This window comes from Crocuta crocuta, unplaced genomic scaffold (assembly GCF_008692635.1).
Source record: "Crocuta crocuta isolate KB4526 unplaced genomic scaffold, BGI_CrCroc_1.0 scaffold333, whole genome shotgun sequence".
In the NCBI taxonomy this organism is placed as follows: Eukaryota; Metazoa; Chordata; class Mammalia; order Carnivora; family Hyaenidae; genus Crocuta; species Crocuta crocuta.
Genome location: NW_027532856.1, coordinates 4422108 through 4444659, shown reverse-complemented (window position 1 = coordinate 4444659; position 22552 = coordinate 4422108). Strand labels below are relative to the sequence as shown.

Below are 22552 nucleotides of genomic sequence, written 5' to 3'. Positions count from 1 at the left end.
ATAAACTTTTTGTACATAATATTCTTCTTTCTTATAACTTTTTTTTATTTAAAGTTTACTTTTATATTAGTATAGCCACCCCTGCTCTTTTAGTTACTAGTTGCATGGAATATATTTTCGATCTTTTCACTTTCAATCTGTGTCTTTGAATGTCTCTTATAGATAGCATATAGTTAGATTATGTGTTTTTATCCGTTTCCAATCTCTGTTTTTTGATTGGAGAGTTTGATTTGTTCAAAAATTTTTTGAGAGAGAGACAAAGTGTGAGCGGGGGAGGGGCAGAGAGAGAGGGAGACACAGAATCTGAAGTAGGCTCCAGGCTCAGAGCTGTCAGCACAGAGCCTGACGTGGGGCTTGAACCACGAGATTACGACCTGAGCCGAAGTCAGATGCTTAACTGACTGAGGAACCCAGGCACTCCTGATTCATTTATGTTTACACTAATTCCTGATGCGGTTTTACTTCTGTCATTATGCTATTTGTGTTTTATATGTCTTATAACTTTTTTGTCCCATATTTCTTGCATTACTGTCTCTTTTTGTTTTTAGGTGATTTTCTGTAGTGATGAAATGTTTAAATTCTTTTTTCCTTTTGTGTATATTCCAGTTATTGGATTCTAAGTTTGTAATACTCTTAATTTGAATTTATACTAGCTTAACTTCAATAACAAAAACTCTCTTCTTTTACAGCTTTATCCTACCCCTATTAGTTGTTGATGTGACAAAGTTACATTCTTATGTATAATGTGCCCCCAAATATAAACTAATAATTCTTTTATCTATAGAAACTTGGAAAGACAGAAGACAGTAGGCCAATATATTCAAAGCGCTAAAAATGAAAAAAAAACCTTGTCAACCAATAATCCTATATCGAGAAAAATTGTCCTTCAAATGGAAGGGATAAATTAAGACATTCCCAGAAAAAACAAAAGCTGAGGGAGTTTGTGACCACTAGATCTACCCTACAAGAAATGCTCAAGAAATGCTTCAAGTTGAAATAAAAGGGCACTACACAGTAACTCAAAGCCATAGGGAGAAATAAAGATCTCAATAAAGGGAAGTACATGGGGAATTATAAAAGCTAGTAATGTTTTTATGCTAATTTTGGTTACAACAGTTACAATGGTTTGTAACTGTACTTTTTGTTTTCTACATGATTTAAGAGATCAATACATTTAAAGAAAGAAAATAGCAGTTATTAGTATAAAAGCTAGTGTTACTGTAACTTAGGTTTATAACTCCAAATCTTGGTTTATTTTTTAAATATTTTAAGAGACAAATGCATTTAAAAAATTATTAGCTTATGTTTTTGGCCACACTTTATATAAAGATTGAATTTCATGACATCAACAACTGAAAGGGGTGGAGATGGAATGATAAAGGATCAGGTTCCCATTCTGATGTTGATACCATATTCTGTTAATTACTGCAGCTTTATACTATGCTTTCATGTCTGGTAGGACACATCCCTCTTCCTTAATCTATGTTTTCAATATTATTTCCAAATAATCTGTTAAGTCACACATTTATAGAAGGTCCTTTAATTTTATTCCACTATATAATTAATCATAGTCAGTGAGACAGTGGAGTTTTACTTATGTAACTCCCAGAGGACCCACTTATTTTTAAGCTCTTGAGATGCACCTTTCTAAAATCCACTTTTTTTTTTTTTTAAGTTTATTTATTTAAGTAGATAATCTCTACACCAAACACAGGGCTCGAACTCAGGACACTGAGATCAAGTCACGTGCTACTCTGAGTGAGGCAGCCCGACACAACTAAAACTCACTTCTAATAGCAACCTATACAACAGTACTATTAATATCCAGAAAAGGGCCAAAAGTAATGAATCTGGAAAAACAAAAACAAAAAACAACAATTGAAATCTAATCTGGAAATTTCTAATAATCAAATTTTCCAACAGGAAAATTACATTCAATAGTGAGCCAACAGTAATTTATTAACCATCTACTATGTGTCTAGAACTGTTTACATATTTATTATGTTTCCATATACCGAGGAAAAGCGAAGGACTCAGTATACTCCAAAAACTTAGCACCAAACTCACAGAACAGATGTGAGGATGGGGACTAAGTTCATAAAGGATATATCACCATCAGTTTTAACTTAAAGTTAGCTCACAATCCTTTTACTTTGCTCAGAACACTCTTGAACTACAGTCTGAGAGAAAGCTACTATGCTTTACCATAAAGTATACAAGCATGTTTGCTCCAGTATGGTCTTGGGCAGATCATGGAACCCTAGCACCTAACAGTTGCTCCATGACCAATAAACATTATCTACCAATACTATTACTGCTAATGTTGGCCAATATTACACAGTCACTGGCCAGTTAGAAGAGTTTACTCTACTGGCATTGTAGACAAAAGATTACAAACCACATCAGTGAGAGTTTATGTAGGACTTGTAGCCTTTATGAATACTAACAGATAATGCTGCAATATCACAACTCACTATCATGATATGTCTATCACTCCATACATTTTTTTTCCCCTGTGGGTCCTGGACACAAAGTCCTTACATTTTTATGTATGTTGGTTTTTGTTGCACCAATTAAAGATTTTTGAGAGAAAGGACTATGTATTATAAGTGTCTGTCTCCCTCCAAGTTTCTTATACATAGTATTATTTATAAAGTAATTTGTTTTGGTTTTGCTCTTGTTACAATGGCAAGCTACTGTTTCCTTGTTTTGAAATGGTCAAATAGATTTGTACCTTCTTATTATACCTGTGCAGGGTAGAATTCTGGGGCACTAACAAAACTGCATGATATGACCATCCTCAACAGGAACTATTCAGTTCCTGACCTATTATTCACTTGCTAAGAATAAAATGTTAGCTAGCTAGTACTGTACAACAACACTTAACTTCTAAGAAAAGGTTTTTATTCACATGTGAAAGTTCCATACTTGAGGCAGATCAAAGTCTATCAATCCTCTAAATACCATGCCAGACACATGTATGCATCTGGCCAGTAGTCAGTAGAGGATAAATTAGAAAGAAGGTTGTGATCTTCATCTTCCCACAATTTCACTCCTCTTAAGACACAAATGATGTGAGGTATATAATCTGAAATATACAGAAATGATGTTTATTCACTTTAAAAGGTTCAAAATATCTCGGACTTTTATTCCCACCATACTTTCATCATGTAAGTAAATTCTAGCTGGAATGGCAATCCTGGCCAAGAGGAAGGCAGTATTTCTGTCCTAAACTATGGATGACTGGTGCTGGCTTATATGAGAAGTGGTAGCAGTCACTGCTTATCTGTCAAACTTTGTAACAGAAGTTGAAGCCTCTTTGGGTCACAGTTCTTCTCCCAATAACTAAATCTCTCTTCCACAGCAAAAAGCTCAATGGTATTAAACGTAAACATTTTATTATATAACAGGAGTTAAAGTTTTCAAAAATCTGTACCAACAAAACAAAACCAAAGCCATTCTGGGAACAATGAGAAAGTTTTACAATAAAAGCTACCTTTCACTTTTCAGAAATCTGAACTGAAAACAAAAGGTTAACTTGGTACAAACAGACAGGGCCAGCCCTTCTGTCTATTGTGGCAGCTGGACAAAGTGTGAGCTACAGAATCACTGCCCTGATGGTGACTGAAGCAGATGCAGAGACGGGAGTTCACAAGCCAGATGCTCAAACTCAGGCCAGGAGTCCACCTATGATCCAATTCCCATCAGTCCAACAAGTCACTCTGATCCAGCACGATTATCCTGTGTGTGTATTTTTTAAAGACATTAAAAAAAGTTTCTAGTTAGTATCTATGTTTTTAAAGACACAAACAACAGTTTCTTTGTATTCAACTGAGTTCAAGGGAAAGGGATTTTGATCTTCATAGTCAAGAGAGATAATCAATTAGTATGTCATGGGAATGCACGATGACTGCAAAGCAATTGATAGCATCATCCTGTGCTCTCTCTGTCTAAAATTGTTCTTGTGCTGACTCTATTGATGACTTAATCAAAGCTGGCATTAATTTCACCTTGTATTTTAATTAACTATAAACATTAACATATAAAAAATTGAGCAACTTTGAATTCACTGTCATTCAAATAACTTTATCAATAACTTTATCATTAATGTTTATTTAGATGCTGATAAATGCTTAAAGCCTGTTTATGTTGTCTACAGACAGTGAACTTTGACCTATAAACATATGCCGACTCATTACCTGGATGGTTCAGACCAACCCAGTCGCTTCCAAAAACAGGGTTTTAGTTCCTCTTGTTGAAATATAGAAAGAAGAAAACACAACCACGTTACTTTCTGGGTCAAAAGGTACCAGTATCCAGAAACTGCTTTAGTGCTCTCTCTCTAGTTTAGGGGAACTGTTTTACTGACAATGGTTGTTTTCTGCTACAGAGACAGAATCTTTCCAAAAAGTTATTGGGCTTCCCCGCCTAACATTCTGCAGCTCCCTTTCATAGCCAGGGATACTAATGATGCTAATTCACAAAGTCTCTGCATTATGTTCTCAGTTAATTCAATACTAGCTAAATGCTCACACACTCTGGGCCCTGTGCCAGTCAGGGTGCTAGAGGAAAAAGAATGCACTCCCAGGTCCTTTAATGAAGTGACTACTTACACGGGTATAGTCAGAGTTAAGGGAGCAAACAAGGGACGGCAAGACACCTAGTGACCAGCAGAAGTGGGAAGCCACTATCAATTCTAAGTCTAAAGGGACTAGGGTGGAGCTGGGGCAGAAAGTTACTGGAACCCAGTGAGCTGGAACAGGACAGGCTGCCTTACAGAAGCTGTGCTGGTGAAGGCACACCACTTCTAAGCAAAGATGGTGCTGAAGTAGGCAGGAAGGGGAAGTTATACCCCAACTACTCCTCTGCCCTCTTCCCAGGGGCCAACAGGAAGCTTGCTGGCCAGAAAGCCCAGGAGATAGTCCACAAAGCACAAAACGGGGCAGAGAAAGGAGGAGAATGAGAATGAACTGGGGAAGGGTTGAAAAGGATATCAGGTGTTCTGAAAGAGATTTAATACCTCTAACTTCTTAAATAGGAGGAACTTAAATATAGGAGGGCATCATTTGTGAATGGCACCTAAAGCTCTATCAAAATAGTTTTGAAATTAAGATCAACTTATGCCTTTTACATTACTTGTAGATTCCACTTAAATTCCACAGTTTATGATTTCTTATCAGATTCTGAAGCCCCAATGTGAGCTACATTTAGGACTCTTTTGAAGACATTAGACAGATAGAAGCAAAACATCTTTCCAGACAATGTTCAAGACAAGATGACAAGACTGGCCAAAGGCTGGCTTTAGAAATAGAACTGGATGTTACTGTTTTGTGATGAAGGTATGACTGGCAATTAACAGAAAATATGAGCTGAACCACAGGAGGAAAGCATAAAAGTATTATGTACAGCATCTGGGAAATATTTCTAAATAACTCTGATGATCATCACAGACCAAGGACTCCAGGTTACATTATAAACAACCATTAATTCATACCTTCTTCAGAATTGCCTAAAAAGCTGTCTGATTTCCTTCTCTCTGACTTGAAGCTTTCTTCCCCTTTTCTCTTCTTTTCACCAGCTTCTTGATCCTTGGTATTTGCCTCCCTTCAAAGACAATGATTTGGGGCATCAAACCATATGCACAATGGCCAGGGGAACAGGACTACCTACTCCAAAGGAAACATAATAGCTACTGGCATGTATGCTACAATGTATAGTAAGCCATTCAATTCTTATCACAACTATAGAAAGTAGTTAGCATGACCATCCCTAGCAAAGTAATAAGGAAACTTAGGTACACAGAAATTACATGCCTCATGAGTCCTGGACCTGGGATCTGACCCAGGCAGTCTGTCTCAGACTCTATCAACCCCTAGGCTATATTATCCATCTCCTCTCCCCAACAAAAGCATTTCACTTATGTTATAATTGGCGTCCTTTTTATAACCACCATTTACTTTATTACCTTACTTCATTTCCTGAAACTCTCTTTCAAGTATCTCTGATTGAAGTATCTAACAATTTAAGACCATATTTGCCAAACAAGTAAGCTGAAATCATCTCCCCTGCCCAGGTGTAAGCTCCTGAAGGGCAGAGACATCCTATCCCTCTGTTCCTGCAACACACCACTTGGCTCACTATCAGCACTCCAAAGATGCTAACTGAACCAATTTGACACTGTTTAGGGATTTTTCTTGTTTTTTCATTTGCTAAATATTCAAAACAAAATATGTAAAACAAGACCGAAAACAGAGCCACCTAGAATTTTTTTTTTTCTCCTAACCTCTCACTAATAGAATCATAGGCTCTAGAATTAGAGAAAACCTTCAGGGTCTCTTCCACCTCTGTCCAAATGCCCAGAACCAAGGCTGTCCAGCCTGTGCTTAGTGGGAGGAGGTGTTGGTAAAATGTAAAGGCACCTGCTTTCTCCATCAGATAGCTATAGCTATTAAAAAGCATGTGCTTTACTGAATAAAATCTCTAACTCTGCAGTTTCTAGTCACTAGCTCTGCCCTTTGGGGCAGAAGAGAGTAAGCTGACTCTCTTCACTTTACATTTCAGGTATTTGAGGGTAGCTATAAAATATTCTCCACTCCATCTGCACTTCTCCAGCTGAGCCTCCTCAGCTCCTTCAGCTATTCTCATATGATATGGTTTCCAGACCTCTGACTATTCTATATCCTTCCTCTTCTGTTTGTCAACATCACTTTTAAAATACTGTACCCAGGGGTACCTGAGTGGCTCAGTTCGTTAAGTGTCTGACTCTTGATTTCTGCTCAGGTCATGATCTCAGTTTGTGAGTTTGAGCCCCGCATCTGGCTCTGTGCTGACAGTGTGGATGTGGAGCCTGCTTGAGATTCTCTCTCCTCTCTCTGCCCTTCCCCTGCTCTCTCAAAATAGATACACTTTGAAAAAAAAAAAACAAACCTGTATCTTTAAAATAAATAAATAAATAAATAAATAAATAAATAAATAAATAAATAAATAAAACAAAAATATTACACCCAAACTCCATACTGACAGTGCGCAGCCTGCTTGGTATTCTCTCTGCCCCTCCCCCTCACTCTCTCTCAGAATGAATAAATAAAATATTTTTAAAAGTTGGGGCACCTGGGTGGCTCAGTTGGTTAAGTGTCCGAGTTCGGCTCAGGTCATGATCTCATGGTTCATGAGTTCGAGCCCCGCATCAGGCTCTGTGCTGACAGTTCAGAGCCTGGAGCCTGCTTCTGATTCTGTGTCTCCCTCTCTCTCTGCTCCTCCCCTCTCTCACACTCTGTCTCTCTCCCTCAAAAGTAAACATTTTTTTAAAAAAAGTAATAAAATATTGTGCCCTGACAGAAGCCCCACACTGTGTCCTACAAGTTCTCTCTTTAGTGTGAGGCATCACCTTGGCCTGGACAAGACATTGTTGTCTGTTCAGCATTAATGCTGCATTGACCATTTTAGCAACTGCATCAGTGAGAGGACTCATGGAGTGGCTATTTTGCCTTCTTCAAGAAAAATTTTTTGGATTCTTACCATGTCTCAAGTGCTGAGTATATAAAAATAAGACAACATGCTTCCTACCTTAATAAAGCTAATGAAGAACTTCCAGTCAAAAATTCTCCATTAGGTCAGATCCCTTGCATTCTACACAACTGAAGGCTCACCTTCATCTTTTAGAAGAATCTAACATTTCCACTTGTCAAGACCATTTTGAATCCACAGTCTATCGCCTATCACATTAGTATTCACTCTTAGATTTGAGTTACCTAAAACTTTGATAAGCATGCCTTTTCTGACTTAATTCAAATGGCTGATGAAAACGTTGAAGGTGACAAGGCCAAGGTACAGCAATCTTAGAGGCCTGTCTGTATACTGATATCAATCTGCCAATCAACATCTTGAGCACTGTGTGTAGTTGGAGGAAGAGGGGCAGACAGAGGTCAAGGCTGTGGCTTATCTACAGAACTTATCTACAGACACTCATTCTCCAAAGAGTGGAGGTATCTTTTTTTTTAGGACTAAAATCTAGTCTCCTTGACAAAGAAGAAAATGATCCCCTGATAGAGAACAATAACCTTGTAGAGCCTCCGGGGAGATCCTGTAGCTCCGTGTTGTCCTCAGGTGGCTGTAGCCATCTTTCTAGGTCCTCATCGAGAGTAGAGTGAGCTCTGTTCAAGGGCAAGTGAAGAGAATTGAGATAATTCTTGTCCCATGACAAGGAGGTACAGTGTTTTAGAGTGGGAAAGGACCTTAAAACGTGTTCTTTCACTGTACACATAAGAAAAGGATAGCTAGGTGAGATTATATTTACAGTTGCAGAGGTCACTTAATTCCGATTTAGATGCACACCAAAAACTCTAGCTTCTTAATAAAAAGCCTCAGCACCCATGAGAATAGCTACCTCTCAAAGTCCAACGCCAGACTCAGTCTCAATTCTAGGTCATTAAGTCAATTTCCACCTTAGGCTAGAACTGTACACTCATTCCTGCAAGTTTTTTGGATGAAGAACTGCCTCTGAGGCTAAAGGATGCAGAGTGCTTTCAGAAGGCCTGAAAAGTACCACTGTGGGCATCTGTGTCCAGCACAGCCAGACCTTTAAGGAAATAATAATAGTAGCTAACTTTTAATCACGTGTAAAGTATTTTATACAACCACATTTAACTTGGCCTTCTTGAGCTAATCTTCTTTTGTTTGAATAATGGTGTAGATTTTTACTGAAGGTGTTTTGAGATGAAAGGACTGGAGTTATATCATACATCAGAGATAAAAAGAATTCTAGAACTTTAAAAAGGTATTTCTCTTTCTCTCCCTTTGCCCTTGTCTTTTCTGTCTCCCCAGGACCTTCCTTGCAGGTCTCTTCCTTTTCCTTCCTCATAGAAAATAATTTAGCCCTTGAAGAGTGTGACAGAATAATAAAAGTTATTCATAGCACTCTTCTTCCTTGCCTTCCTCTTCTATAGCAGCTGAAAAGCTAAAAATTCAATTTCTAGTCTCCCTTGCAACTGAGGGTGGGCATACATCATATTTGGCCAGTGTGAGATAAGTGGGCATCTGCTGGGGAGGGATTCTGGGAAAGTTTCTCCTTTCCAGATAAAAAGGGGCAGAGTCAGAATAGTCCTTTTCCCCACCTTCTTGGTATGTAGACAGCAGCAATCTTGAAAGCAAGAAGGAGGTAACAAGTCCAAAAATAAAGGCCAACATGGTGAAGTAGCGGAGGAGGAATATCCAAAGAGTCTAGTCCCTGGTGGCATCACTGAACTGCCACACCAGGCATGCCCTGCCACTCTGCGGGACTGCCTCTTGTGGGAGCCAAACTCATTTAAGCATGAAGGTAGAGTTTTCAATCATTTGCAGCTGGAAGAATTCTGCAGGGCTACCCTAAAGATCCACAGGACCAGGATTAGGATAAGGCAAATGGTGCAAGGGCAAATTCAGATCCTCTTTTTCTTCAACAAGATTTAGATATTTTGTTCATCATGAATTTCTTGGCATCAGTTTTCATTTTTTACAATAATGCATTAATATAATTTATCTTGACTCTCGGTTTCTTGGTGTCTCCTTTAATTTTGTGCCCAAGGAGTGTGTCTCTCACTTCACACCAGTCTTGGACTTGAATGATGGTTAGGACAAGGCAAGAGAAGTCGGAAGACAAAGGAGGTGAACTGAAGTGGTCTACCTTACAACATGGGTCAAAGGAGAGCTGTGAATCAGAAACAGAATCAGGTTTCTTGAGGCAACCTTGTGTTTTTAGACTGAATTAACTGGATGATTGCCCCCATTTTCTCTGATCTGGCCACAATGATCTAAAACTTCTCTTCCAAGGCCTTTAAGTAAAATGTGGAGCACCTGAGTGGTTCAGTTGGTTAAGCGTTGGGACTCTTGATTTTGGCTCAATCTTATGGTTGGTGGGATCAAGCCCTATGTTGGCTTCATCTGTGCTCTCAGCGAAGAGCCTGCTTGGGATTGATTCTCTCTCTCTCTCTCTCTCTCTCTCTCTCTCTCTCTCTCTCTGTTCACTCTGTCTCTCTTTAAAAAATTAATTTTTAAAAACTTTTAAAAAATTAAATAAAACATTGTTTTATCAAGTTTATCAACACTTGAAAGAAGTTGAAACCTGTTTGCCTCATAAAATGAAATAATAACAAAAAACAGTTTGACAAGAAAAAAAATCCTATTAAAAAATGGGTAAAGGACTTGAATAGTTACTTCTTCAGAGAAAATATATAAATGGCCATGGACCATATGAAAAGACGCTCAACATCACTCTTAACTAGGGAAATGCAAATCAAAACCACAATGAGATATCACCTCATACTTGTTCCATTAGAATGGGTACTATCAAAAAACCAGAAAATAGTAAGCACTGGCAAGGATGTAAAGAAATTGGAGCCCTTGTGCACTACTGGTAGGAATGTAAAATGGTGCAGCTGCTGTGGAAAACAGCATGGTATTTCCTCAAAAAATTAAAAATAGATTTACCATATGATCCAGCATTACCACATCAGGGTACATATCCAAAATAACTGAAAACAGAATGTCCAGAAGAGATACTGTACACCCATGTTCACATTAGCATTACTCATAGTAGGCAAAAAGGTGAAAGCAACCCAGTATCTACCAATGATTCATTGGTATCTACTAATTCATTTATTAATGAACACATAAACAAAATTTGATACACACACACACACACACACAGTAATTCAGCCTTTAAAAAGAAGGAAATTCTAGTGGCGCCTGGGTGGCTCAGTTGGTTGAGATTCGACTTCAGCTCAGCTCACGATCTCACGGTTCGTGAGTTCAAACCTCACATCAAGCTCTGTGCTGACAGCTCAGAGCCTGAAGCCTGCTTCAGATTCTGTGCCTCTGGCTATCTCTTTGCCCCTTGCCCACTCATTCACTGTTTCTCTCTCGCTCTCTCAAATATAAATAAAGAAGGAAATTCTGACCATGTTGCATGGATGAACCTAGAGGACATTATGTTAAGTGAAATAAACCAGTTACAAAAAGTCAAATACTGTATGATTTCACTTATATGAGGTATCAAGAGCAATCAAACTCATCAACAGAGAAAGAAGAACAGTGGTTGCTAGGAATTGAGGTAAGGGGGCAGTTGGTTTTTAATGGGCATAGAATTTCAGTTTTGTAAGATAAAAAAGTTCAGGAGATTGGTTGCATAACAGTGTGAATATACTTAACACTACTGAACTGTACACATGAAAATTTTATGTTTATGTTTTTAATTACAACAAATTTTAATTAAAAACAAAAACCTTTTAGGAATAGGGGCTATTAGGATAGTATGAGAAAGACCTTTTTCCCCTTTGTCAATATCAGAAGAAAAATGAACACATACTAATACAGTTTGTTAAATTCTTTCAGAAGCCCAGCTTTTTCTGTTACCTCTCTGTGTCCTCTTCTAGATCCTGAGTTTCTTTGGTCCAGAGAATACTGCTATCTTCCTTTTTATTGTTAGTTTCTTGTTCTTCTAAGTGCCTTTGATCTAATAAAAATGGTTGAAAGACTGAACTTTATTAGAGCAACAACAAATTGAGAAAGCCTCCCTTTAAATGGAGTACAAAAAATGAAGTCTAATCAGTGGCCCCTGAAGTATGCATTGCAGTACTTCTTCCCAGGAGACGAGGGGCCAGGTGGCAGTCTGCAGGGTGCCTGCATTTACAGCAGCTGCTTCTGGGGTCTTGGGAGCTCTCTGGTGCCAGGTGAAGTGACAGGAAACCTTCCCTGTGCCAACATTAAAGAGAGACAGAAGAAGCAGAGGAAAGAGAGGGAACATAAAAGAGGAGGCAGGACAGACACCCTAAAAACAAATTGCACAGATTTACTTTGGAGGACTACCCTATTCTCACTTGTTGGATGTTTCTAGGTTGGAGCCCCAAGGAAGGAATTTGGGTGGGGAAGGGTAGTACCCTTTAATGTATGCCAGGCATTTCATAATGCTGTCTCATCTCATCCTGCCAGCAGTCCTATGAAGGGAAGGTTTGTTCAGTATCTTACAATGTACCAGGCACCATGCATAGAGCTATTGTGTAGGCCAGGATGTAGGAGTTATCATCCCCATTTTACAGATGAGGATGACTGAGGCTTGGAGACATTAAACAGTTTGCCACACAAGAGTGGCAACTGAAATGGAATTGTGCCTGACCTCAAGGCCCACAGTGTCCCAAATGTAGCAATGTGCTGCCAAGGACAGGGTTATAGCAAGGACCTGATGAAAAGGGTCTGGGTAGCTGGCTTACCATTTACAGTGACACCCAGATGACTTGCTGTGTTCTCCCCCAACACTGTGGATGAGGCCTGCTGTCGCTTCAAGTGCTCTGTCACAATAATACAAAAGCAAAAGGCAACTTATTTCTTTCTTCACATGTCATATCATTCTCTAGGGCAGGGGTTCTCAAAGGGTGGTCCTTGGATTAGCAGCCTCAGTATACTCAGTACTTAGATTTGCAGAGTCTCAGGCCTCACCCCAGACCTAGAGTCAGAAACTCTGGCGGGGGGGGAGCAGCAATCATATTTTATAAGCCCTCCAGGTGACTCTGACAGCTGATAACCTTTGAGAACCACTGGTCTAGAGCATTCAATCCCATCCAACACTAAAAATAAAAATAAAAATCATAACAATGATAGGTAACACTTGCAAAGCCCTATGTGGCAGTTACCGTTTTTAACTTACACACATTCATTGGAGATTCATGTTCACAATCTTTGTAACAACCTTACAAGACTGATCATGTGATTGCTATTCCTGTTGAGCAGATGAGGAAATGAAGGTAAAGAAAGGCTGAGGACCGTGCCTGGAATCACACAGAATGTAAGAAGCGAAGCTGGGATTTGAACCCAGGATGTCCAGCTTTAAGATTTATGCATTAATCTCTATTCTATACTGTCTCAAGTTTGTAACACATCAAAGTAGCTTCCAATTTTCCCCATCTCTATGGTCTGTATTTCTTATTTTTTACCTCGTTTACAAAAAGACAAAGAAAATAATTTCCAGTTCCTAAAGAACTGACCACTAGACCAAGATGAGCAGCTGCCAAACCGCACACCGCTTTGCATTTGGTGGCTGCACAGTATCCTTCAAGTGCTCCTCACAGCAGAGCAGGGAGACACCTGCAAGGCGGCACACACAGGAACCCCAGGCTACCTGCTGCAGCCCCGCTGTATGCAGGCACAGGGCTCTCTCTTCCTGCAGGTCAGGAAGCAGGCCCTTCCTGGCAGCTCCTGGGCATCAAGTGGCCCCCATTTGATCACTTGAAATAAAAAATCCATTTTTATCCTTGTTAAAGGTAGTCCCTTATTGATCTGAAAAGATCACCTATATCCTAGGGTTCAAGAGGATCCTCCCCTTTAGGCCCTTGTCAGAAGCCTAGAGCTTTGAATGTGGGCCCTCCAAAACAGCACAGGTGTCAGCACCAGGTCACTCCCCGGAGCTCTCTTGAGGTGAACAACAGAATGATGATTTATAATAATCAGATGGGAGTGCCCATTATGAGTAGAAACTACCCAAGTGACCTCTCACTTTTGTCTTTCTGGGAAATTACTGACCTGTGTCAAAGTACAGACATCACCTAGAAACCTGGTCCAGATAATTCCCATGAGTAAAATGAGGGAGGGTTTCTGCAGAGTGCAGTGGGGTACAGCTGTGCCCTGAGGCTGGAGCCAGGAAGAAGCCTGCTAACAGCTGCTGAAATGGGGGAGTCAGTATGGTGACTGAGAGAGAAGACAGCAGGATCCAGAGGAAAAGTATCACAAAGGTCAAATTGCAAAGGAGCCTACAAATACTGCCTTAAGTCATGACTAAAGAACAAATAACACTGCGAATCTATCTGAGCTGGACATGTGTGGGTGACCTCTACACTCATAAGCAGCAGTTCTACTACTGTACTAACAACTGGAGAGAAGGAATTTGCAAGGACTCCCTGGGGCATTCCGGAAAAGGAAAGCCAGTATGGGAGTAGGCTCCCTAAGAGCCTGACCTAACAACCCTGTGACCCTGTGGCTTTGGGGAAGAGGTGTGATGAGGTGAGAAGGGCCTATGAGTACAGAAAAAGAAACGAAGGAAGGTTCTAGCAGCTCTGGCTCCACCCTAGTTCATCAGACCAACAGTCAGGGGCTGGGTGTTGTGATAGCCTAGATGGTAGCTGTCCATTGAGTCAGACCACATAAGTTCTCATTTACCTCCCTCTTCCTGATGAGACACAAAACCTCAGAGACCCTGAGAACCAGCCGGTGTGTATCGGGAAGTTCTCTAGCGGCCCCATACCAAGAGCTGGTCTGTCAGGAGTCTGCCAAGATGCGTCCTCTCAGAGTAAGGGGCTGGTCAGCTAGGCTGTCAAGAAGAGAAGTGCATCTTTCCTGGATAGGGAAACGACGTGCCCCAATGCTTGCTTCCATTTATTGTCAGCACTGGCTCTGCTGCATAAGGCCAGCCAATCCAGCTACAACTAACATTGAGCTGGTATAGCTGGGTCTCTGCCTGAAATGGAAAATTCTGGTCTCATTAGGTCTTATGCCACTGACATCTCTGCCCCTGGAAAGGTGATTCATCCATGATGCCAATACCTCTAATATCTCCTGCTAATGGCAAAACTGAAAGTACAGGATGTCTTGGCCTTAACAGCCAGACTTCAGGTCTCCAAGGCATATATAGCTCATTTGGTTCAAAAAGGAGGCGAAAAATTCTTTTAATAAAAGAATTTCTTCACAATAAACCACTTAAATGTTGCTATTTCTCTTACAATCATTACCATAGACTTTTTAAAGTAACATAAAGTAACAAAATGACAACAGACAGAGGCTAATCATTCTGGCCAGGTTTCATCAGTAATGTGAGGCACGTGTTATTAGAAAACTGCTCCTTCCTGAACTGTTCATTCAGTTAGACTTTCTTATTAGGGCCGTTTGTACTAGTGCCTACACCTGAGACAAAGAACTATATTGTGGTCAGTGACCATAACTAACAGGGCCACGGAGTACATTCTGTATTGAACATCCCTTACCAATTTCGTCAAGCAGCTCCTGAGATGGTGGTGGTAGCTCATCAATGTGATGCTGTGAAATGGCTTCTACTAATGCTTAAAAAAGATAAAGGGGAAAATGGCTTAACACCTTTCTGACCCTGAATTGGATTTTCCAGGCTTCCACATGGATTTGATTTAGGTTTTCTCAGCAATGAAACAAACTAAGGCAGGAAGACAACCTCTTACATTAGCAGTCCTAGTTAAGACCTCCTAATGTGTGAATGCATATGAATGCACTCCTCCTTTTACTCCAAACCTTTTCCTGCTTTACCCCTTACCCCAGTATTACTTGATCTGTGTCTCTCCTTCCCAAGGATATCTAGGATAGGGGAAGTACAAATTCTTACTAAGAGGCGGGGGGCCCAATCTGTAACAGAGTTCCTGGAGGGATACAGAGGCTCCAGGCCAATCAAAATGAACAAAACGTAAAGTGAGAGGTCTTTTTCTATAGGTTATCAGGTCAGGGGATACAAGAACAGCCATTCTTTGGGCCTTCCCCTAATTATAACCTTAACTAAAACCTCTCAGCATAATTCACAAAATCCAAGAACTGTACCAAACTTAAGACATTAAAATTAATATAGCAAAGGTAATATGCCTCAAGAGTTGTTAACATTCTCATATCCTTTGATTTGAAAACTATCTCCTAAGAATCTATCCTCAGAAAGGGATCAGAGGTACTGATAAAGATTTTTATACAAAGCAAAAATTAGAAAACAATATAAATCTTCAACATAAGGGCATAGTCAAGCAACATACGTAGAATGGACTATTACGAAGCCATTACATATATTTACAAATAATTTTCACTAAGGGGAAACCTTCAAAACATAGCATCAAAGGAAAAAAATATAGGCCAGAGCTGATACACAACATGATCTCGACTATGCTAAAAATATACACATTTTTGTACATTTCTAGAAATATGAAAGAGAGAGCACCTGGCTGGCTCAGTAGGTAGAGCATGCAATTCTTGATCTTAGGATGGTGAGTTTGAGCCCTACACCTGGGTGGCTTGAGCGTCGGACTGGTTGAGCATCAGACTCGATTTCAGCTCAGGTCATAATCCGAGGGTCGTGGGATCAAGCCCCTCATCGGGTTCTACACTGAATACGAGCCTGCTTAAGATTCTCCTTCTCTCCCCCCTACTCCTTTCCCCTACTTGTGTGCTCTCTCTCTAAAAATAAATTTTTTTTAATCTTAAAAAGAAAAACATATGTACTGAATAGTACAAGAGATTAAAAAATGGTGGTAGAATTATTTTTTTTTAAATTTTTATTTATTTCTAGGGGAGAGAGAGAGAGAGAGACAACGTGAGCAGGGGAGGGCCAGAGAGAGAGGGAGACACAGACTGAAACAGGCTCCAGGCTCTGAGCTGACAGTCAGCACAGAGCCCGACACGGGGCTCGAACCCACGAACCGCGAGATCATGACCTAAGCGAAAGTCGGACGCTTAACCGACTAAGCCACCCAGGCGCCCCAAAAATGGTGGTAGAATTAAAAGACAGTTTTCTTTTAAAGCTATTTTTATTCTCCAAGTTTAATGAGTATATTTTACTTTTATAATCAGATGGAAAATAGCATTTTTGTTTGAATTTAATGTAGCATCAATGATGAGACTAAGGTTGCCTTAAATTGGCTTATAATTATTTTGTATTTTGGTTGTATCTTTATATTAAACACAGGATACCTTTCGGCAGGCTCCTTCTCTGGGTGGCATGGGATGATGTGTCAGGTGACTTAGCAATGCTGGAGGAACCGGCCCCATTAAATGCAGACAATCTTTTCTAGAAGTAAGACGTAAACATGGTAATTGACACATGTACTGAGCACAAAAGGCCCCAATGCAGTTCAATCATTTCCAAGATTAAGCCTGTGTTTCATTAATGGAAGAAGCCACTTGTTTTGTTGACTGAGTCAAACTTTTTCAAATGTCGCATCCTCTGGGATCCCTTCTCACCCCTCTTTGCCTCCATAGAGCCCAGTACTTACCTCTGTATTGTATTAGCCAGCGTTTCTCACTAGGTGGGGAGCTCCTCCAGGGCAGGGACTAGCTCTATCTTATTCACATTTGATGCCTAGAAGAGGGCTTGGCAGGGTACCTGACACTTAGAACCTGCCCAATTAACAATTTATTGAATGAAAGCATAAACTTCTTTATCTCCCTAATTTATTAAAAAAAATTTTTTTATAGTTTATTTTTGAGACAGAGAGAGAGACAGAGCACAAGTGGGGGAGGGACAGAGAGAGAGGGAGACACAGAATCTGAAACAGGCTCCAGGCTCTGAGATGTCAGCACAGAACTCAACGCAGGGCTCGAACCCACGAACAGCAAGATCATGACCTGAGCCAAAGTCAGACGCTTAACCAACTGAGCCACCCAGATGCCCCTATCTCCCTACTTTAGAGTGGACCTTTTGTGAGTCAAATGCCCAAAGAATATAACAATTGATTTAAAAAAATTTTTTTTAATGTTTATTTCTTCTTAAGAGCTAGAGAGAGACAGAGCATGAGCAGGGGAGGGGCAGAGAAAGGGGGACACAGAATCCGAAGCAGGCTCCAGGCTCTAAGCTGTCAGCAGCACAGAGTCCAAAGCGGGGCTCAAACTCACAAACCACAAGATTATGACCTGAGCTGAAGCCAGACACCCAACCGACTGAGCCATCCAGATGACCCATATAACAACTGATTTTTAATTGAGGCCGACACAAGTAATCAATCTGCCTATAGAATGGTCAACATTTTTAATGAGCAGTGCCAAGTAAGGAATTTGTAGTTTTCCTGAAGAGACTACACATATGAAATATGAGGGAGAGAGAAGAGAAAAAGAAACAAGGACAGCAGAGGAGGAGAAGAGGAAAAGGTAGCACACAATTATGTGTTTTTATTGCAGACTATTAGTTCAGGAGTTCAGAGAAGGTAGCGATCAAACTTCTCAGGGAACTAAGCAGAGGAGGCATCAAAGAGGAAGCAGAAGCCAAGCCTCCTCAAGTAAGTAGGATGTGGGTAGACAGAAAGTACAATGCAGGTGAAGGCAGTGTGGCAGTTTGGCTCTGTAGAGAAACTGCCAGATGTTCTCTCTGGAGAAGGAAAAAGGCACCAAAACCCAGGCTCTATCCTAGAATACAGACTCAGAAAGACACCCCAAGGAAGCCCAGAGAAGATTCAGCTTATATCTTGCTTTCTTTGTAAAATGGATTTGGAGAAATCCTGGCACTTTGGATCCCTGAGGCCTTTGCGCTGACTGCATGAGTGTGGAAAGCAGAGTCAGCATACTTACGAGATTGGTCAGTCTTGAAGGGGAAGTTTCAGAGGAAGTAAGAAAGGAATCTAGTCTCTTTGCTTTCTCTCGAACAGTTGTAAATCTATCAGATGAAGTTTGAATGGATTCCTGACTGTTCCAGCATGAGGTAGACCCTGTTTTAATCTGAAATGTGATACTTTCAAGGCAGTCTTTATACCGACTGGCAGCTGAAGAACTTGACCCTATTGTAGAAAAGAGGGCAATTAGTTTCCGAATCCTCTACATTATTTAAAAACGAAACCACAAAACTCTGTATCTATACGAGACATTCTCCAAATTGTTAATAACTAAAATAATCACTGATATGAGACATAGCTCCTCAAAGTATAAAAACAATGACAGTCTCTAAATTTGGGCATCAAAAGAAAGGGAGATTATTTGAACCACAAATATACGGGAACTAAGGACATCAGAGAGAGGCTGTTTGATGCTGGCCATTGAGGTTGCAAGACTCAAAACTGTGTGTGTTTACTCATATGTGGAGCTTGAGAAATTTAACAGAAGACCATGGGGGAAGGGAAGGGGAAAAAATAGTTTCAAACAGAGAGGGAGGCAAATCATAAGAGACTCTTAAATACAGAGAACAAACTGAGGGTTGATGGGAGGATGGGGGTGGGGGGAAACGGGCAATGAGCACTGAGGAGGGCACTTGATGGGATGAGCACTGGGTGTTATATGTAAGTGATGAGTCACAGGAATCTAACCCCAAAACCAAGAGCACACTGTATATATACTATATGTTAGCTAACTTGACAAAAAATTATAAATTAAAAAAATAGAAAAGAAAGTGTTTCATTTAAAAAAAAACCCACCATGTTTAAGCAAAAGACAGGTTTTAGGTAGTGTTAGAATACAAAGTACAGTTTGCATTTGCCTGTCTCTACCACTAAGGTAAAAAAACTCCTTATAGCTGCTTAATAACCAGCACCACCAACCCCTACCTGGCCCTCCATGGGATTATCCCCTTCAACTCTGGTGCTAAGGAGACACCTCTACACTGAGGAAACACCTGTCAGTCTTTTCTCACAGCCTGGCTTCCCAAAGTCAGTGGGGCAGGGGCTTTCCAAACACTTCTCCCCACAGTGATTACCTGGGCTGAGTGGAGTGCTGACACTTGTTGGTGCATGGTTTATTTTGGGTGTTTTGCATGAGCCTTCCTTAAAAGAACCATCTTGTTCATAGGAGATACTAGACAGGTCTTGAATGTCTGTCAGTGATCTAAGAAATTAAAAGTACAAAGTAATTAGGAGAAGATGTTTAGAAAAATCAAACATTATTTTCCTGAAGGGTACTTTTTAAGGAGACTCTTGACAACAATCTCTATTTGGCAGTAGGCCAGAATTAGAGACTGTCTTAGAATATCTTCTGTATCTTAAAGAGAATATTAGAGAATATCCTAAAAAGAGATACTAACTTTAAACATAACTCAGCAGCTAAATATAAAACTGTTTATGGGGTGCCTGGGTGGCTCAGTCGGTTAAGCATCCGACTTTGGCTCAGGTCATGATCTCACGGATCGTGGGTTCAAGCCCCGCGTCGGGCTCTGTGCTGACAACCCAGAGCCTGGAGCCTCCTTCAGATTGTGTCTCCCTCTCTCTCTGCCCCTCCCCTGCTCATGCTCTGTCTCTCAAAAATGAATAAATGTTTAAAAAAAAAAAAACTGTTTCCGTAGATGAAGGTATATATACATGGAAAACAGATTTTATTTACCTTCAATATAAACTTATTAATATCATCATCATCACTATATTACATTGACTGTAAGATGCTATAATTTAGATCACATTTCATCATAACAGCGTTTTCGTGAAAGAAGAAACACGTTCACATTAAATGTATGAACAAAAACAGGAGGAATGTATTCTCCTACAAATGAGGAAATTCCTCATTTTCCCCTAAAACCAAGACTTTCCACGGCATCTTTAGGCCCTACATGTCTTTCTCTTTCAGCTCCTTTGGTGGTTCCTTTAATGTCTCCTCTTGTTCACCTTCAGTACTGTAAGAGAGAAAGTGAGAAAATTATATGACTCCCCTGTCAGCAGAGTGCACGAACCTGGTACAATGGACCAGTTTATCAGCAGAAAGGATGCTAAGCTCAAAAGTAGAAAGTTGGTTCTGGTCCTGGCTCTGCTACTGACTAGCCATATGTTTTCAGACATGTCTGGGCCTTACTCTGAGCCTCAGTTTCCTCTCCAGGGATGGAGTAAATACTCTCTAAGGATCAGCCCATCTGAAATCAGCCAATGACACTATATGACAGTGACCAAGTTCCTGAGGAAATCAATGGATGACAGGAAATTTGCTGGGGATGGAGGCTGGAGCAGAGGGCACAGCAGTGGGCCCTTACCAGCTGTGAGACAGCTTTCTACATGGAGCATCAGGTGGGGCCAAGACACTTCTACCAAAAAATGGCCACAAAAGAATACTGAAGACAAACTTGACCTTATTCTACTTTAACCAATATGTAGGATTCAAATTCAGTATCTGCTGAATACAAACTAGAAGCCAGATCCCATGTGAAATCCTTCCATATGTTTTCATATTTTTAATCTTTGCAACAATCCTGAGACCAATGGTACAAAGGAAAGAGCATGGCTTTTGGATTGAGTTATGGCTTTATTAATTCTGTTCACTAGAGTATTTGTTTCTCCTTCCAAGTATACAGTACTTGGAACAGCACTTTTTAGCCCTCATAATTTATATAAATGGCCACCTTACTTGTTTTAACCAGTGAAGTATAGGCGAAAGTGATGTTGAGGCACTTTGGGGCAGAAACCTGAAGGACAGCTCACAACTTGTGTTCTCTCTTTCCTGCTTCAGCAATCAAGGGAGTACAAGGACAGAGTCTCCCTCAGCCTGGATCCTGGACTGAAGGTAATACAGCACTGCACACTCCTGGCTGACCCATGATGGACAGGGAGCATGAGCAAAAAATAAATGTTTGCTGTTTTAAGCCACGAAAATCTGGAGGTTGCTTGTTATACAGCATAATCTAGTCTATCCTGACCACTCACTAACCGCTTACTAACTTACAGTTAGCCACTTACTAACTGCGACCTTAGAAAAAAATACTTAAAACTCTCAGAACTTTGCTTTCCTTATTTGCAAAATGGAGATAACAGTCTATACCTCACAGGGCTGTTTCATGAATTAAATTTGAGAAAACTGAGTGCCTGGTATATGGTAGTTACTTAGGAAATACTAGCTGTAATTATTATAGGTAAGGAAATTGAAGCCTAGAGAGAGGGAAAATAAAATGAATGTTATTGTGCCAGGTACTTTACATCTATTATTAGTTTTTCAATTAAACTTTTTATTTTGAAAAAATAAATAAACTATTTTGAAGTAACTGTATATTCACATGAAGTTTAAAGAAACATACTTTACCCAAGTTTCCCTGAATGGTAATATCTTGCAAATCTACAGAACAATATCACAACCAAGATACCAACACTGGTACAGTCAAGATACAGAACATTTCAACCACCACAGGGATCCCTTAGGCTGCCCTTTTATAGGCATTTCTACTTCCCTCCTACACTCTACCCCTTCCCTATCCCCTGGAAACCACTCATTTGTTCTTTATTTCTATAATTTTATCATTTCAAGAATGCTATATAAGTGGAATCATATAGTAAATAACTTTGAGGGACCATGCTTTCCATCTAGCACAATTCTCTGAAGATTTATCTAGGTTGTTAAAGGTATCTCTTTTTTTTTTTAAATTTTTTTTTAATGTTTTATTTATTTCTAGGAGAGAGAGAGAGAGAGACAGTGTGAGCAGGGGAGGGTCAGAGAGAGCGGGAGACACAGAATCCGAAACAGGCTCCAGGCTCTGAGCTGGCAGCCAGCACAGCCCGACGTGGGGCTTGAACCCACGAACCGCGAGATCATGACCTAAGCGAAAGTCGGACGCTCAACCAACTAAGCCACCCAGGCGCCCCGAAGGTATCTCTTTTTTACTGCTGAGAAGTATTCCACGGTATGGATGTACCAGTCTGTTAAATCATTCACTTGTTAGACAATGTTTGGGTTTCCAGTTTTTGGCTATTACAAATAAAGTTGCTATAAACAGTCACATATGTGGGTTTTTAAAAAAATTTTTAAATGTTTGTTTATTTTTGAGCAATAGAGACAGAGTGCAAGTGCGGGAGGGGCAGAGAGAGAGAGAGAGGGAGAGAGAGAGAGAGAGAGAGAGAGAATGANAAAATTTTTAAATGTTTGT

General features: G+C 40.2%; 1 protein-coding gene across 5 annotated transcripts in view; it reads right to left on the bottom strand.

Annotated features, from left to right (window-relative positions):
• Positions 1 to 3372: 3372 nt before the first annotated feature.
• The window catches only part of TEX14 (testis expressed 14, intercellular bridge forming factor), a 117723-nt gene continuing 98543 nt past the window's right edge, over positions 3373 to 22552 (bottom strand). For 4 of the 5 annotated variants that reach the window (XM_077745543.1, XM_077745546.1, XM_077745544.1 and 1 more), the window contains 11 exons: positions 20261 to 20323; positions 19418 to 19545; positions 18304 to 18509; positions 16714 to 16810; positions 15003 to 15077; positions 12243 to 12320; positions 11389 to 11488; positions 8061 to 8153; positions 5495 to 5604; positions 4200 to 4251; positions 3373 to 3741 (listed from right to left, as the gene is read on the bottom strand). In XM_077745543.1, coding sequence (XP_077601669.1) covers positions 3705 to 3741; positions 4200 to 4251; positions 5495 to 5604; positions 8061 to 8153; positions 11389 to 11488; positions 12243 to 12320; positions 15003 to 15077; positions 16714 to 16810; positions 18304 to 18509; positions 19418 to 19545; positions 20261 to 20323 — 1039 coding nt within the window. In that variant the 3' untranslated portion in view covers positions 3373 to 3704. The remainder of the gene's footprint in view (positions 3742 to 4199; positions 4252 to 5494; positions 5605 to 8060; positions 8154 to 11388; positions 11489 to 12242; positions 12321 to 15002; positions 15078 to 16713; positions 16811 to 18303; positions 18510 to 19417; positions 19546 to 20260; positions 20324 to 22552) is intronic. The other variant, XM_077745545.1, reaches the window with a different exon arrangement.